The sequence below is a fragment of the Danio rerio genome, chromosome 11 (assembly GCF_052040795.2).
Source record: "Danio rerio strain M-AB ecotype USA chromosome 11, GRCz13ab, whole genome shotgun sequence".
Lineage (NCBI taxonomy): Eukaryota > Metazoa > Chordata > Actinopteri > Cypriniformes > Danionidae > Danio > Danio rerio.
The window spans coordinates 25,754,527-25,773,106 of NC_141031.1; the positions used below are offsets into that span (position 1 = coordinate 25,754,527).

At 36.3% G+C, this 18,580-nt stretch overlaps 1 protein-coding gene and 1 long non-coding RNA gene across 5 annotated transcripts in view; one reads left to right on the plus strand and one right to left on the minus strand.

Moving 5' to 3' along the window:
• csf1a (colony stimulating factor 1a (macrophage)) overlaps positions 1-18,580 on the plus strand; it is a 44,145-nt gene that overhangs the window by 11,959 nt on the left and 13,606 nt on the right. The window contains exons 4-8 of one of the 4 annotated variants that reach the window (XR_015501710.1): positions 7,601-7,771; positions 10,163-10,352; positions 11,416-11,591; positions 11,678-12,457; positions 16,101-16,991. Coding sequence is in view for 3 of the 4 variants with exons in the window: in NM_001114480.1 (NP_001107952.1) it covers positions 7,601-7,771; positions 10,163-10,352; positions 11,678-12,457; positions 16,101-16,330 (1,371 nt within the window). In the remaining variant the exon portion in view is untranslated. 4 annotated transcript variants of the gene reach the window in all.
• Positions 8,851-12,404, minus strand: LOC147841798 (uncharacterized). The gene is made up of 2 exons (XR_015502585.1): positions 11,682-12,404; positions 8,851-10,356 (listed from the first exon to the last, which is right to left on the minus strand). It is a non-coding gene; the product is annotated as an uncharacterized LOC147841798 (long non-coding RNA).

Consider the following 18,580-nt stretch of genomic DNA (forward strand, 5'->3'; position numbering starts at 1 on the left):
TTTCAAATATCTGCATAGTAATGAAGATGCCATATAACCACAACAAAAGTTATGTGTTGTAAACTTCATCTTGTTTATTTATATAGCAAGTTGAATTAACCACAGTGCTTCACATATTTCACGAGTGTGAAATATTCAAATGACATGGTTGAAAATTACAGTGCATTGGCGTTAGTGGTTGAGCATTGTTAGTTAGTACTCAGCAGTGATTTTTTTATGTCAACACATGTTATTTTATTCTGTTAATGAATACATGCAGTGTGGCACTGCTTAAACTCAAAACAGCAGTACATGTTTAATAAGGAAATTAAAATGCTACAGAAAACAGAGCCATAGTGAGCCAGCAAATAAACTCCACTCATCTCTCAGAGAGTGTGAGTTCATATTTCCTGTCATCAAGTGTAGAAACGTCATCTGGGTCAGTATTCACATGAACTCAATATAAAAACTGATTCATGTGCAATTTCTAATAGGAACTTCAGCTATTTATGCCGCTTTTATTGTATTGCATGCAAACACAAGATTTACCAAGGCAGGCAGACAGACAGACAGACAGAAAGACAGACACGTAGGCAGGCAGGCAGGCAGGCAGGCAGGCAGACAGACAGACAGATATTTTAGCTTACCAAGATCAGCTGCACTAAATGGTTTTAGGTGTAATTATTGCTCTCATTTACTCAAAAGTGCATGTAGCGTTTCATAGATTTGCTGGTGCAATAGCAAAAGCCCATTATCCTTAGCAAACTGAACTGAACCGTACAGTGTGCCCAATACCATGAACTGCACCAAACCATAGTGTTGGTGTATTGTTCACCCCTAGCTCTTATGCTCACTTTCAGTAGACTTGAGCTATGAACAGGGGGGTTACAGGGGGTTGGGGGGTTGACCTCCCTAATTAAGTCTTGATCCCCAATGAAGAACATCAAAACAAGATGTATGGTGGGCCAGTACTTTAATGGTAAGAAATAGCTGTTCTTTTATTTCTGATCTATATCTTAAGAACTGATAATTAAAAATGTTTAATATAAATGTACATTTGACTTCCCCGCATGATTGTGAATGCATTATCATGCCAGTCAATGCTATGAAAAATGTAATTCAACAGACTGGCATTCTAGAGCACCAAAAGATATCTTAAGCATTAACAAAACACGTTTCTTGTAAAATAGGTGTTTATATCTGGATGTAGTCTAAAGAAAAGAAACATTCATTCAGGGTCGCCACAGCGGAATGAACCGCCAACTTATCTAGCCCGATTTTATGCAGCGGATGCCCTTCCAGCCGCAATTCATCTCTGTAAAACATCCACACACAGTCATTCATACTTATACACTACCGACAATTTAGCATACACAATTCACCTGTGCCGGATGTCTTTGGATTGTGGGGTAAACTGGAGCATCCGGAGGAAACCCACGCGATCGCAGAGAGAACATGCAGACTCCGCACAGAAACACCAACTGACCCAGCCGAGGCTCGAACCAGCAACCTTCTTGCTGTGAGGCGACAGCACTACCTACTGCGCCACTGTGTTGCTAAGAAAAGAAACATTAGACACATAATTTGTATAGTTTGACACATTTTATTAATAAATTAGATGTGATTTAAATATATTAATATATTTGATTCACTAAAGCCCACTGATTACCAAACTACTACCGAAAAAGTTGACATCCTGTGTTTGTGCACAGTGTGGGAACTGTGGGAATCCAATCGTTCCTTGTGATGTGGGATCAAATTTCTGAATGAAGAATGGCAGTGTGAGTAAATGATGTACTATGGTGTGCTTTGGCTATAGTCAGACTGCCTGATCCTAACATTCTTTGACAACAGTTCTCGGTTTTCTGACCCAAACAATCTGGAATGGTAACCTTTGCATTTCAGCCAGTTGTTCACCTTCAAAGATAGCATTCAGTCTTTGGTTTCAGAAGTTTAAAGAAATGTCTAATACTGTGATGTGATTCTTGTGAAAGTCCAGGGATGATTAACAAAAAAAAGAGAAAAAGTTTTGATAAGACAAATTGTCACTTTATGAATTATAAGGTTCTGACATTTTTGTCAAATTTGAGTTATTGAAATATTCTTGTTAAATGACAACTTATTTACATTATGGGATGTTTTTATATAAGTTGTTTACATTTTAAGACTTTTTATTTTAAAAAAGAAACTGTTACACACATACTGTTTGCTATGGAATGCAAATCTATGAAGCTCAATATCTCAAAATCATTCAGAACGCAGTTGGAACTATATAATTCCAAGGTGACGAAATATATATGTAGCCCACAGCTAGTTTCAATATGTGGTATAGTTAAGTTGTCTATGGTAATTATAGTATAGTGTAAATGAGGTAAAAGTACACTGACTGTTACAAAAACAGCGAGAACATGCAAACTCCTATTATCATTATTTTTTATTATTTTTTTAATGAGTATAATTGCCTGCTTCTTTGTCTGTTTATTATTTAGCTTTCATTGCACTCTAGCATATGTGTGAGCATTGAACAAAGTATTTCAGGGTTATTAGGATTAGTTTCCACAAAAAGAAAATTAATTACCCTCCCCATGTCATTCTAATCTCCTGAGATCCTTGGAACATTACAATGTTTCAGATGAAATCCGAGCTCCTTTATCTTCCATAGCAAGCAACTGTCCCAAGACGTTCAAAATCCAAAAAAACATTGTCAAAACTTTCATGTGACTCTAAAAATATTTTTTCCCTTCTTTGTCTTTTCTGCGGCAGGTCATGGTTTGCCTTATTTGAATAAAACATGTATTGTCATCACAGTCATAAGTGCAACATGCAATTGTTGCATAGCCTGTATAAATGCACAGCTTAATATAATGTGGAAGACAACGGGGAACAAAGCATATGAACTATAATGTCTTTATTTGTGTTTTGAAGAAGGTCTCAGAGGACAAATAACAAGACGTTGAGTAGTTAATAACAGAATTTTTAAATTTTGGTGAACAAATCTTTTAAAGCAAATATTTTTAAGCCGGCTAACGCCACCAAGGAAAGGTGTCAGCTAAAGTTTGCTTTTTGGTTGCAACTTTGAGGTTTCATCTTTTGGGCAGAACAAAAAAAAATAAGTAAATGCATCAGCTCATAAAGGGATGGTTCTAAACAGTACATTCGATGTAAATGATTACTGGTTTTCAACATTCTTCAAAATTGTCTTTTTTTATTCTCAACATATTAAATGATGACATAATAGTAAAGGTTTCTCATGGTTTCAATGCACTGGCAGTGTTTTCACATGATGAAGTTTGACGTTAATCTCATTCAACACCAGGCATTAAATGTAATCAAATTAAGCCATTTTACTGATTAGTGAGCTCAAAGAGAGTCAATTTTTGAAGACTTTAAAATGTCTGCATGAGCCATGTGAAGTGTATAGAGAAAATGTTTACTGACAAAACCATGGCAGAACACGATTCAAATGTGCTTTTAAAATTCAAAAGACCTTCAATCATGTGGAGAGGTTAACAGACTGCAGCTAGATCATTTTGCTGGATTTTGGAATTTAGTTTTTGGAATTTAGCAGGGCTTGTTCATAAATGGCCAGATGTCCTTTATATTCTGAATGCTCCATCTTGAATGATTTTGGAAGTGGTTATAAAATTGGAACGGCAATTCAAAGATTTCAAAACCCAGCGATAATTTAGCTGTAGTTTTATGCTTGACCAAGTCACTCTTTCCTCTCCTCTCAGGGTACTCCCTTGCTGTTTGTGTGGCATTATTGCAAAACTGTTGATTCTGTTCTTTTGAATGTTGAATTCTCTTATCATTCTGTTTACACATATTGTAGTCATCATTTTTACTTAAAAAAAGAAAAGAAAAAAGAAAATATTTAGGATATAAATCTATACTCAGTATTCAGTGGAGATCAAAATTAAAGAACAACCAACTATTTTCTTAATTTTCAGGTCACTGATTAGACCTCTTTGAAGTTATTCTAACAGAAGCATCAGAACGGTTTTATAGTTATTTATCCTGAGTTAGGCAACATATGTTCTGATGCTTAGTATAAAAAACCTAAATGAGATATTGAAAAAAGGACACGGAGACCTCTGAGTTATTGGAGTTAATCTAGCAGCCGTTTGGAAAAGACTTTTCAAGAGCTTGGCAGTGGCAATGCAGAGGATTTGTTGTATTTGAAGTCGTCTTTGTTGTTTGGTTTTATGATCAGAGCTGTTTTTTTGTTTTTTTTTTTGCTTCTTTTATTATTTACTGTACCTACTGCATGCATAAATCAATTGGCAGGTTTTGAAAAGGCAGTGATTAAAGGCTCTGGTATATTTCAAATGAAATTATTTTTTGTTCTACATTTGAGGGCAAATCAAAGGTGCCAGCTCTGTGCCAACTCTGCTATTTAAGCCTCCTTTTCATTTATGTTGCTAACTTGGCGTTGTTTGTTGGGTGCTGTTCTCCTTTCTGACCTACGTTTATATGAGATACCAATCACGTAAAAGAAGCTGGAGTTCCAGCAAATGCCGACCTATTCTTTAATCATCACGGACCAGTGATAGCAAAGTTTGCCTTGATGAGCCTGAAGTAAACTCAAAACTAAGCTTTTGTTTCTTTTTTCTTTTTTAATGATGTCATTTCAGTTTGTTATTTAGTTTCATTTGAAGTGTACCCGGGCCTTTAGAGGCAGATGATCTTCTTCTCTAGAAATTCTTTAGAAGATTGACAAATCTAAACTTGTTTTTATTAAAAAATATATATAAATACGCATATAATACATAATACTGCTAATAATAATAACATTATACAAAAGCAAATTGTAATTAATTAACTAAAAAAAAAAAAAAAAACCCGATGTGAGGCATGGAGACAGTGGCCTTTATATTTATGTAGAAAATAATGATTTTTGTAACATTTTAATCCTTCAGTATTCAAAAAGATATTTGTCTATTGCTGTACATCCTGTGTATGCTAAGTAATGTGTAAGTGTTTTGACCCACATAGGCACATAAATAACACACACTGTGCTGGACTTTAGATGATCAGTGGTGCCAATGGGCTTAACACACCTAGACAAGCAAGCCCATGAGCCCACAAAGTGGTGCAAATGGATTGACTATTTAAACAACATGTTGCAAAAAGTTAAAATTTGGTTTTCACTGGTCTGAAAATAGCAACAAATCACGCCAAACACGTCTTGTGCCCTATTGCACTGGGTGGATGATAGGGGCCCTCTGTTTTTATTTTAGTGAATGCATTTTCTCTCTCTTATGCTGTAAAAATAACAGGTTCATTGGAAATAGACGCTTTAGGCTACATTTTTGAAAGTGTAAAAATCTGATTGTGTTCATCGCATGTTTCAGACGACAAATCCAATTGAGGGCACTGTTTACAATTTTGTAAATCTAAACTTCTTTATTAAGGGGGAGTTTTGTTAAGTTTCAAATACACATCCTTCTTGTGCACCTCAATAAATGGTTGTGCTAGTACAGATCACCTAACAAAACACTGATATATATATTTTATGCAGCGTATGCCCTTCCAGCGTTTGCCCTTCAGGCTGTAATTCAGTACTGGGAAATACTCATACACTCTCACATTCACACACACACACACACACACACACACACACACACACACACATACACACACACACACACACACACACTTATACACTACGACCAATTTAATTAATTTAATTCACCTATAGTGCATGTCTTTTGGTTGTAGGGGAAACCAGAGCACCCGAAGGAAACACACGTGTACACAGGGAGAACATGCAAAATCCTAACAGAAACAGCAACTGGCCCAGCTGGGACTCAAACTACCTTGCTGTGAGGTGACAGTGCTAACCACTGAGCCACCATACCACCCCCAATAAAAATCAACTAACAGTATTTTCAAAAGCAAAAAAAAAAAGTCAATTTATGTACAGTAGTTTTACCTTGATTTTACCTCTTTTGCCGAACCATGCTTTATCAAACTCTAACCCGAGTGCTCTGCATCATTCTACAATAAAAACAATAATGTGAGCTATTGAACAAACTGACTGTGCTTAAAAGTAATAGTGAATATAAAGATAGATATTTGAGGCAAACATATTTAATTTTTAAATCATAGACAACATTAAGTTTCATGGTATCAATTTGGTGTTGTGGAAAACACAATTGCACAAACAGAACAATTTTTCTTCTTTAATTTTCTTCTATAATTTGTCCCTTTAAAATCCTTAGTGTAAGATGGACCAAAAGTTTTTGGTGTCATACTGCCCATAGCATCCATTTTACTTATTTCAGTTTTACATGTGCACTACCTGACCTAAAAGTCTTGTTATTGATCCCAGTTGTAAAAGCAACAAATAATAGCTTGACTTCTAGTTGATAAGTTAGAAGTGGCAGAACGTAGATTTTTCAGATGAATCATCTGTTGAACTGCATCCCAATCTTTACAAATACTACAGAGGACCTACTGGAATCCACATGGATACAAGATTCTCACAGAAATCAGTCAAGTTTGGTGAAGGAAAAATCATGGTTTGGGGTTACATTCAGTATGAGGCCATGCGAGAGATCTGCAGAGTGGATAGCAGCATCAACAGCCTGAGGTATCGAGACATTTTTGCTGCCCATTACATTACAAATCACAGGCAAATTCTTCAACAGGATATCACTCCTCCTCATACTTCAGCCTCCACATCAAAGTTCCTGACAGCAAAAAAGGTCAAGGTGCTCCTGGATTACCCAGCCCAGTCGCCAGACATGAACATTATTGAGCATTTATGGATTAAGATGAAGAAGAAGGCATTGAAGATGAATCTAAAGAATCTTGATGAGCTCTGGGAGTCGTGCAAGAACGCTTTCTTTGCCATTCCAGATGACTCTATCAATAAGTTATTTGAGTCATTGCAGAGATGTATGGATGCAGTCCTCCAAGCTCATGGGAGTCATACACAATATTCATTCTTATTGCACTGCACCATGACTTTATATTCTATACTGTACATTATTTTTGTTAAGCAACAAGACTTTTGTCAAAGCAAAGTCAGAGCTTACTGTCCTAATTAAATAATTCAAAATCAAGGCATGATCATATTTTATTTTGATAATAAGCGCACTGTAATCTAGAACCTTTGTGAGGCCAACTAGAAGTTGTTGTTCCTAAAACTTGTCAGGTAGTATATTTCACACAAAAAAATAAATAATTAAATAAAAATAGGCTAAAGCATCTATTTCAATTGAACTTGTGTAGTGTAAAAAAGAGAAAGTTCTCATGATCTTGTTTACCCTTCAGCAGATTTGAATGGGTTATCAGCATTCAATGGAGCATTCAAGGTTGACAAAAGTGTGCATTTGATATGAATCATGACATTTACTTTTAGGGCCAAAGCAGCCCCAATTGCCGCTGTGGGCTCCTGTTGACAGCGATCCAGGGCTTCCTCTTTGTTTAAACTGGCAGGAGTATTTGGACTGCGCCTAATACCCTTTGCATGCATTGACATCATTTGGAAAGCTTGAGTACTGTTACAATAGGAATAAAAATTTCAAAAATTCAATGCCATGAAAACAATGGTGTGTTGTATTGAATAACATCAACATGTGTGATAATATACATTTTTCTTTGTGTGTTTCAGAGTGTTGTATGTTATGTTAAAGCGGCATTCCCTCACATACTGGAGCTACTCAACACCCATTTCAGATATGCAAAGGATTCCGACAATTATCGTTATTCTAATTCTCTGAAGATCTTAATCTACAACATTTACTCACAGAGATGCATCCCTTCAATCAATGAGGAGATTGAGGTAACAAAGTCCATCTTTATTCTCTAGGAGAGCTTTGGTACTTATAATTGAGTTATTGTTTCATACTTGTTTTAAACCAGTAATTGTTTAATTTGTTTAAAAGAATGTCCACAAATACAACACAAATACACAGACAAACAACAGGATGAGTTTTTATCTTGTTGAGGTGCTTTGAAATATTTTAGAAATAAATTATAAGTCATGAAGTTCATTATGCCTATAATTTTGAGTAAGGTTTAAGGCGGGAAACTTCAAGAAACCGAGATATTTGGATAGTAGCTAGGGGCTAGCTATTTGGCAACAATAGTATTTATTAAAATAGTTTTCTTGCAGTAGTGTTGGACTCGGTTGTGTTGTTTTACTGAAATGTTGAGAGCTGGACTTTGCTTGTTTGCAAAACTGGACTCATGCCGATATATTTAAGATAATCTCTGCCAACATGAAGGGAATTGGACCACATGACTATTATGTGATTGTATCAGCCCATAAGTATTCTGCAGTATATCTTTAAAAAGCAAAGAAGAAACTTTTCCGGTTGCAGTCCTTATTAGATCAAAGATAAATGCTATAGTGCATCATATATCTTTCACACCGGGTCAAAAACAATCAGACTGTTTGTTGTCTTTGGCATGATATACATAAGGAAAAGTGGTGTATCTAATAGAGCACCTTTTATACATCCTGGAACATTTACAAAAAAATACATTTGATTTAACCTCAAAAGGAACTGGATATATTTTGAAATGGTTTACTTAAACTAAAACCTTTGCAATAAATTAATGGTAACACTTAACTTGAAAGGGGTGTTCATAAGACCTTTATAATCGTGACATGACACTTGTCATGAATATGGAGATTATATAAATACCTTTGCCAACTGTTATAAAAATCCCAGTTATGTTATTTTAAATGTAAAGATGACATTGTTTGAGATGTCTTTAACAACTTGACATAAACAAAAACATCACAACTTGTCTTGTCTTTGTCATGACAGCTTGGCATTACCCAGACAACATAATTTGTCATATATCTGTCATGAACATGATTGTCATGAGGCCATTATAATTGTTTAGTGAATATTTTCAGATTTTTTTTTTTTTTTTTTCAGTAGAACAAAATGAATTTGGGATTAAAAATCTTTATGAAGAATTTAATTTGTAACACTGCAGTTTAAGTCTTAGGGTGCTTTCACATTTGCCTTATTTAGTTAGATTGAATCGCACTAGAGTTCGTTTTCCCCATTGGTGTGGTTGGTTTGGGCAGGTGTGAATGTAGCAATCTTACTCAAGTGTGCACCAAAAGCAGACCAAAAAAGCGTATCGAGAACTCTTTGAAGAGATGGTCTCGATATGCTTTCAAACGAAATCTGGAGCGATTAGTTTGTGGTAAGAATAGGATCCGAACTAAAACAGACCCAACCGGAAAAAGTACTGTGCCTTTTTGGACTAATCCAGCTGCTGTAGGCTAGAAAAATATTTGTTGACAGCGCTGTACTAACAATTTTAAACACAGAAAGAGAGAGAGAAAAACATTACCTGATGAATCTGTAATATTTTCGCAAGATGACCATTTCACAGTTTAGGTAAATTAATCTAAAAATTCAAACTAACCTCCTCCTGAAGTGACGTGTGATGCATTAAAGCGTCGTTTTCCAGCAGCAGTTGTGCTTCATTTTCGAAATGTATAGTTTGTCTAAAGTGATGTATACAAACTATATAGTATACTATAAGCAGTGTTACAATTAGTCACTCCAGTCGTAGCTCCATAGTAAAAAGCAAGATTTTGTGTCTGCCGTTTTATTAACTTGCGGGCATTTCATTAGCATTTTCCCGCACGTGAATTCTGACCAATCAAAAAGCAGTTTAAGAAATACGTTCAATAACATCTGGCCAATGAGTGGTCAGATGACTGCATTTTGGTTCTTCTCATCTGGTTCAGAACAAAGCCAGCAGTGGGCTGTAAAAATGACCCAAAGATGGCAGAAATGGCTACAACGTATAATTTATTGCCCTTGGTCCGAACCAAAAGACACAAACTACAGATGTGAAAGCACCCTTAAAATTATAAAGTATCAAGTCTTAAAAAATATTAATGATGCTGTTATAACATTCATTATATGATTATAATAGCCTCATGACAATCGTGTATATGACATGTATGTGGGGTTTATGACTGTTTATGCTGTCTTGGTAATTGTCAAGTTGTCATAACAAAGACATCTCAAACCATGTCACCTTTGCATTTAAATTGGCATAACTGAGCAAATCACAGTGCCTACCAAATAACAGTGCCTACCACTTGATTTACGAGCCATTGGGATGCGATACACTACTGAGAATAATGCCTAACTTCTGGTGGAAACAACAGACAAATATATACTTCATTCAACAGGACAGTCCAACGAAGTTCGTAAAAATCCACGTGACTGTGCCCAGAGCAGCTTTGGAGAAAGCTGAGGAAGTGATTCGCATGTATATGAGTCTGATGACTCAGAGTGACACGTCTGTGGACTGGAACTGTGAGGAGGAGTACACAGAGGATTACCCGGAATCCACTACTGAACCCCTCATCCAAACAGCAGGTAGCTGTATATCAAGTGACATCATCTAACAATCAGCTTAGTCATACATGCAAGGTTGTGAGTTTGGGCTTAACGGCTTACAACTGAAGGTTGTGGATTTGAGTCCCTGTACCGTCAGGTGTTGTAAGTTAGGAAAGTGAATGATCAGTTTTTATTTCTACCTTCGCTAAATATTCCTGATGTTCCTTGAGCACTGATCTGGACGTTTATTAGTCAAGGACCACCCGGAGGTCATTTAACTGACATGTAAAGCAGCCATAATTCGTTTAGCTATAATTTAATAATTCATTTATTGAAGAATTTATTCACGAGGGGTTTGACGTCACAACAGCTTTGTTTCCAGGTGGATCATCTCTCAGAAATCTTGAAGAATATAGCCAGTGAAATGTTTATTTCTCGCTAATCCTAACCTGGTGCCCGACGAACACCTACCACAACTCTAATCCTACCACGTACAATAATTAGTTTTTCTTTTTCACCTCTACACCTACCCCAACTCTAAACCTAACCTTAACAGTAATCTGTTGTGTTTTAATAATGTCTAAACCTTCCACAACCCTAACAACCGAGCAGAGGAAGTGTATCAAGGGGGAACTGAGTTCCAGCTCCGCCCATTTGTCTTAACAACCAGTACCACTTCAAGTGTATTGGAGCAGGTTGGAGTTTAAATATGCAGGACTTTAGCTTTCTAGAAACATTTTTACACAGCAAAGGTGCCACAAAAGCCGACCCTTAGGTAACATACACTTTCAAAAAACCCGCTTTAGCCTTGGGACTTTGGGAGAAGTTGTTCTAAAACAACTTGGGAGAAGTTGTTCTAAAACATTTGCCTGGTGCATCCCCTTCTAAAACTGGACATTTCTTGTGTCACCTTTATTACCATTCAGGGTAGAGATTTATGCAAATAAAGGAAAATGTTTTTGTCCAACACATGCTCATTCTGAAAACGTAGCCCTAAATATGTTCCTAGAGATCATGAATTACAACAATGTAGTCAAAAGATAAAAACTAACCAGCATTACTGTTCTATATAATCTACAGCATTGTGCTGTTCATTCTTTAGATAAATGGAATGGAGTGTGCGCATCAGTCATGTTGGTACAGCAGACCTCCAAGTTTTTGGTTTGTGTCAAGTCATTTTCATCTATGAAATGAACGGAACTGGTTATCATTTGGATTTAACAACTTGGCACTTGTTTGCTACTCGTTTAATTTCTTCTGACTCTTTTCAATAAAAAGGTATGAATAAACTGATTTGGAGAACTTGTAATTAAAATGAAATTTCTGTCATAATTTACAGTACATTTGCATCATGTTTCCTCAAGGTACCTCAGAGTGCCCCTGCATTTGTCCAACAGTGAGCATTGGATCATCTAAAGCATCTTCATCCTCGAGCCATTGGAATATTTACCTGAAATCTACAACATCCTCACAGAGATCTTTCTCTTCACCTGTCACAACTTTACCAGCTGGTAATGAGAGAACTAAACAATTACAGTCTTTTGTTTCAGTAACAACACAAGGAGATTCATCCAGCTTCTTCTTTGGAAGTACTCCAAGCTTACCAGAAGAAAACACAGAGTTGGACCTAATGCCATCATCAGATGTTTTCCCATCCTTAACAAATATTAGGGATGTATTTCCAAAAACAATTGACTCATCTGTTCAGTCTATTGCATCTGGCCCATATCAGACAAACACAAGAGATAATATCCAGGTCGGTGTTGAGAGGAGCACTCCCCTTTTACTTGCCAAGAGGTCTTTGGATTCCAAAAACCAAGAAGGACCATCCAGCTCCAGTGTGGGATTATCCCACAGCTGGCTTACTGCAACAACTGAGCCAACAGATAAATACATAAAGAGCACAGAGATACAAGGAAAATCTTTCCAAACACTTAAAATGAGTGAACAAGTTGTACCAGTCGGAACCACAGCTGTGTCTTCATTGAAAGAAGCCGCACATTCATCAGACAGTCTGACCTCTCTTGAAGAACAGCATGGTCATCTAAACCCCCCTCCTGAAACTTTCCAAGCATACACCCAGAGTCCGATGAGGGTGCCAAGGAATTTCATTAGAACCATCCATGAAATGGAGATCAGCAAAGGTGAGGAAATCAGATGTCTGCCATGTTATTTTACTATTGAACAGGTTGCAAATAAAAATTACTATGTAATAATTACTTTTTATTGGCAGTTTTTAAAGAAATGTTAAGAAATGTATCAAACAAAAGCTTCCCAGACTTCCTAGGTTGTCTATTAAAGCCAGTCAACTGATTTTTATTCAAAGTATTCAGGATGTTTTTGCCCGGAAAAACAAAAAGGATCTGATGTTTACACACATTCCTGAGAGCCTCCCTTTCAGTGACTGGTGACTGGTTACATCAAAACAAAAAATTCAAGATATCTAACTAAGTTTCTTTGAATATAATTTAATCAATTGTGGCTTTTAAACCTTTTTTTCTTTGAACCTTAATTTATTATATTTTACATCAGTATTCTGTTTTGTAGTCAGCTTATTTCCTTTAATTGCCAAGACAGCATTTCTCATTTATGTTCAAAGGGCACCTATTTTACCCCTTTTTCAAGATTTAAAGGTGCAGTGGGTGATTGTCTTCAGAAACATGTTTCGTTGCGCTGGTCAAAAGTCTCTTCACAGCCCAATAGTAATGATTACAGTAAACGATCTGAATGTGTTTATTTGTATTTTTATATTCTGGGTAAGGCATAAAACTAAAAAATGTTTATCCAATTAAATATTCTCAGACTGACATCTCCCAAAATTCAGATAAGTAGCCCAAACTGTCTGTCAACAAATGCAAATTTGGGCTTTTGCGCATCTCTGTTCACGCATATCCGCCATTAGCGTGTGAATGCCTGCATGACCGCCACGCATGCACGCTTAGATGAGCGCCGCACGATCACAACATATGCACACGAAACAGTCACAGTTGCGGCAAAATCAAATGCTGAATTGAAACTTTTTAAACTCCTGAATCAATACTGGAGTTACTTTTGCATGCTGGAGGAAGGACGACACCATGGCTGAATTATTTCTGTTAGACAGGTAATGTTCTGTTTTAAAACTATTTTAGTTTCACGCAGAGCTGAAGCAGATGTTGTTGTTACAAATAGGTTATATGCACAGACATGTTGTTTAGACACTGAAATCTCCCAGTGAAAGATTGATATGACTATTTTCAGTTTCATAAGGTCCTTTTACAGCATCGATAATGTCGATTTAGTTGCTTTTAAATTCACATTGGCTTATTTCTGAACAATGACAGCCTTTGACGCAATCCCGATACTGTTTACCATGCTACTCTGAACATTCGCTCTGAAATAGCACGTAAGTATGGCTTAGTAATAAGTGAAATTCCTGCATGCCGCCGACCAACCACTACTGTACATACACTTCTAACTGCCGAAAGACATGAACTAGTGGGTTGTTTGCTGTCGTGTTGCAGTGGGCGCGTTTCTTGATTTCAGGAGGCGTGGCTTTGAAACATTCCCTTCCCGTGCCGTCCAAAGCTATATGCTAACTGGTTAGCATTTTGGCAGAGCACTTACTGCACCTTTAAGATAAGTCTTGTGTGTCACCAGAATGTGCCTGTAAACTTTCAGCTCAAAACACCCGTCAGAATATTTATCATAGCTTTCAGAATATTGGACTTTTCTGCTTTAAACACATCGTAGCTGTTTTTGTGGCCTGTGCCTTAAATGCTGATTCTCCCTGCACACTGTTCCCACATGCCTGTAAGTGTGTGCCTCAATTTCCGCCTTGGCTGCATCAGATAAATATCACAGGGACAGACAAAAAGGAAGCAGATCTCACATTAAAAATGTTTTAAACTTGTAAAACTCATTTTTGATCACATTTAATGATAATTGATGATCACAGCGAGCTGAACAGATCTTTTAATACCAGTTGCTTTGTGCACATCCTGTCTTGTTGATATAATTATATGCATTACTACGGAGACATGTTAATATGTGGCTGTCAATCAGTTCATTGGGCAGGGAAGCAGCACTCCTACATCACGTTGAGGTCGGCCTACACAATAGGAGGGATATTGATCCTGTTTTAACGTCAGGAAATTTAAAAAAAGAAAGACTTAATGAGTTTATATCACTCCAATATGACTGTGGGCACACTATACCTACTCACAATTTTGTTTAAACAGCTTACAAAAAATGATTTTTTATCATAGATGGCCTTTAATAGTTACACATTACAACATATAGTAACACTTTTTTTAAGTTGTCTTTGTTACAGATTTCTTGTACTTACTAGAAATAATTATGCATAACTACACGCATCTAACCTTTAACCTAACCCAAATTCTAACCCTAACCATATTTTCATATTACCCAGTTGTTAAATAAATAGTTACCCTGTACCAGACACCTTAAAACAAAATGTAATGCCCAATTAACATAGGGCTTCAGCATCAGGACTTAACAGAGAGCGTAACTCTTATGAAGTCAATACAGGGGCTTATATATTTGCAGCATTAAATAATGTTGTTCTAACAAAAACTTAAGTATTGAGCTAAGGAATGCAAAATTAATGCAAATCTAAAAAAAATCACAAAAGGAAAGCAAAGTTTGAAGAAATAAAAAGGAAATTTGCTAACAAAAATAAAGAACTGCATGAGCAAAAACTGCAATGCAAACAAAAAACTGAACTATTTGCAATTTAAAAGAATATGTGTATAGATGTTTCCCAGTGATGGGTTGAAGCTGGAGGGTCATCCACTGCGTAAAAACATTTTCAGGATAAGTTAGTGGTTCATTTCGCTGTGGCGACCCCAGATTAATAAAGGAATTTATGAATGAATGTATGAATGAATGAATGAATGAATGAATGAATGAATGAATGAATGAATGAATGAATGAGTTGCAAAATATTTTTCTGGCATTTCCTTTACAAAACCCTTTATGTCAATTGCATTGCTCAATTTAATTTGCTTTTCAGTCAACTGTGAGTTTGCGATGCCGTTTTCTCTTTGCGCTTCACATTTCTGCGCGTTTCACTTTCTGGCCCTAATTTCACAAGGGGGCAGAGTCAAGGAAACTGGGGCATGTATGGCATCTCTGGACCTGCCTTCAGTGAAGCAAAATGTTTCTATTTTAATTACGATTTAATTACATTTCTTTGCTAAATAACTTCTGGTTTACACAACAAGTTTTTGTTTTCAAATCTTTATTTTAATATGCAAGTAAATAAGGCCTTGTATTGACTCCATACTCTTCCATTAGCACTGGAATAGTTGAGAAATTCCTTACTTCTTCAGTGAGCAACACAACTGAAGTGGTGCCGATGGATCTACAATTCAGTTCGGCAACGTTTGACGCCACCCATTTGACGTCACTCATTTGGATGGGGCATAACAGAATGTACGGCTTAATTGTTGTCAGTCATTAAGTAGTCTTGCTAACTTCAGAAATAAGTGAAATGATTTCTCTGATACTTATATTTCACCTTTTGTAAAAAAGAATTAATAACTGAAATCCTAATAATGAGAATGAACCAAGATAAACATGTTAAAAATGCTGTATTGTTGTAAACCACCAAGTGCTAATATAATGACAAACCAAAGCATTGGTTTAAAAAAAATATGAATTCAATTTAATTTGGGGGGGGGGTGCTAAACATCAAAGGTGTTCTCAAGCCCAAGAATTTGATTTCATTTGAGTCATGTGTTACCAATTTTGATAATTGATTAAAGATGCCATTGATTTCCACAGACCACAGATCCCTGGAGATAAAGGACCAGACTGACCCAGACGGAGATGTACACACAAGCTCTGCCGCAGAACAATCCAGCAGCACAATCACCTCTTTCGGCATCGTGCTCATAATTGCATTAGTATGCAGTGGACTTCTACTCATAACTGTTCTATTTTACAGACAGCAAAAAGTAAGTGACAAACAATGCATTTTTGGCCTGTTGAAAAGACCCACTGGTCTGGCCTAAGAAGCCTGCTGGGACCAGTAGCCAAAAACATCTGCTGGTTATTAGTGCCGGGGGTCTTTTCAGCAGGGAGTTCCAAGTGAAACAGAAAAACCAACATTCCAACATGAAAGAAAGACACATCAAGAAGAAAAAAAAACCCAGGTGATGGAGTTCATTATTTATTTAAAGCAAATCATAAATTGAGAGACACAATATCAGAAAGAGGCTGTATTTCATTCTGTTTAGGAACTATGTGTGTTTAAGGGAATCTTTTATTGTTCCAACGAAAATAAAAGTGGTCCATTGATAGAAATCTGAAAATATTTTAAGCTTTCTTGCACAAACTAAACTTGACAGATCTATGGCAATTCAGCCATTCATTGTTCTTGACTTGTTATTCAAACATACCAAAATATGTGGAGTGTATATAAATAAATATATGCTTATATATACTGAATATACAGGACAAGTGGAATGAAGCCATATCCTAAGTGTCGTCTTTATGTCAGAAGCAAGTATTTAATCAAATGATTTGCTTGGCTCATTCTGATATAAGGAATCTAACAGCAATATTTTGTGCACTACAAGGAAAAATGAATAAAGGAGCCGCTCATGCTGGTGTTTTATTGAACAGGAAATATTAACAGTGTCTTTGTCATTAAAATTACCCAATTACACTAAAGCACTAAAGTGTTAGTTGTTTTATTTTCTATCTCATATTTGTCCCAGACATATGTTATTGTATTGCTTTTGAGTCACATGCTGCTTTTTGTAACATATGACTCTAATAATGAACATATGACTGTTATAATCTAACAAAAATTGAAAACTATCATTATTTACAAACTCATACAGAACTATTGCTGTCACCATATCAAAAACTGTTGCTGCAACGTCTATAGACATTATAAAAATGCATTCAATCATCATCTTAATTATTATTGTTATTATTATTATTAGTTACTCTCAGCACAGTTTATATCGAAGTTGAGATTTAGTAGCACCATGTTGGGGTTTCATAACATCTCATTTTTACGATGTGGGTCGTTAGCCCAATGCTCAACCTACAACCTGGATAACTAGGATATACACTCATACACCATGGACAATTAAGCTTATCCAGTTCGCCTATAGAGCAAGTCTTTGGACTTGTGGGGGAAACCGGAGCACCTGGAGGAAACCAATGCAAACACGGGGAGAACATGCAATATCCACACAGAAATGCCAACTGACCCAGCCAGGACTCGAACCAGCGACCTTCTTGCTGTCAGACACTACCCACTGCACCATCTAGCCACCCCTATTATTACTATAATTATTAATTTTCTTTATTCATTTATTCATTTTCTTTTCAGCTTAGTCCCTTTATTATTATTATTATTAATGTTGTTGTTGTATTGTTTGGGCAGTGAATCACTTCACATTCAAAGGAACAACTACATTTATGAATTTAAATATATTTTGATTAGGATGTAACAGATTTGAGTGTTTCCCAGAACAGGATTGTGGGTGGAAGGGCATCCACTTCATGCAACATATGCCAGAGCAATTGGTAGTTCATTTCACTTTGGTGACCACTAATAAATCAGGGACTAAGAAAAAGGAAAGAGTAAGAGATTTTAGCTTAGCACATCTTCAAACTAAAACAATTAATTTACTTATTTTCACTTATTATAGATGTTTTAAGGCTGTAAAACCCCTCTTTATACACTTTTCACAGTCAGGCATTATCATTTTCACACTTTTCTCTCTTGTTTAAAAACTCTCTAAGTTCAAACTTTTGTAGAAAAATACCTCCAATATTATATTATTAAATATATATTAACTCCATTTGATCTTCATTTATTTATTTCGTAATGGTCTCCTACAGCCACATAACTTCTACCTTCTTTTAGCACGTCCAGAAGTTCAACTTTTTGGGCATGGTTAGCATCTTCCTCTGCCTATTGGGTGCTTACCACAGGTGCCTTTAAAGGTGCAGAATGTTGCATCAACATTGTGGGGAAAAATGCGATCGGAGGTTTATGTAAATTTGGCAAGCTGAACGCATTCTGTACTGTAATTGAAACATGAAAAGGAGAAGATTGATTGACAATGGTCTACAGCCAATCAGGATGCAAAACACAAAGTGCTGATTAGGATGGAGAACAAAATGCACTGTAGGATGTCAAATTACACACACAAAGGCCGAAAAACATGAACCGCGTTATAGTGAGGAACCACAGTACTGGAAAAAACTTCCTTCTGTAAATTGATTTGTACATTATGTGC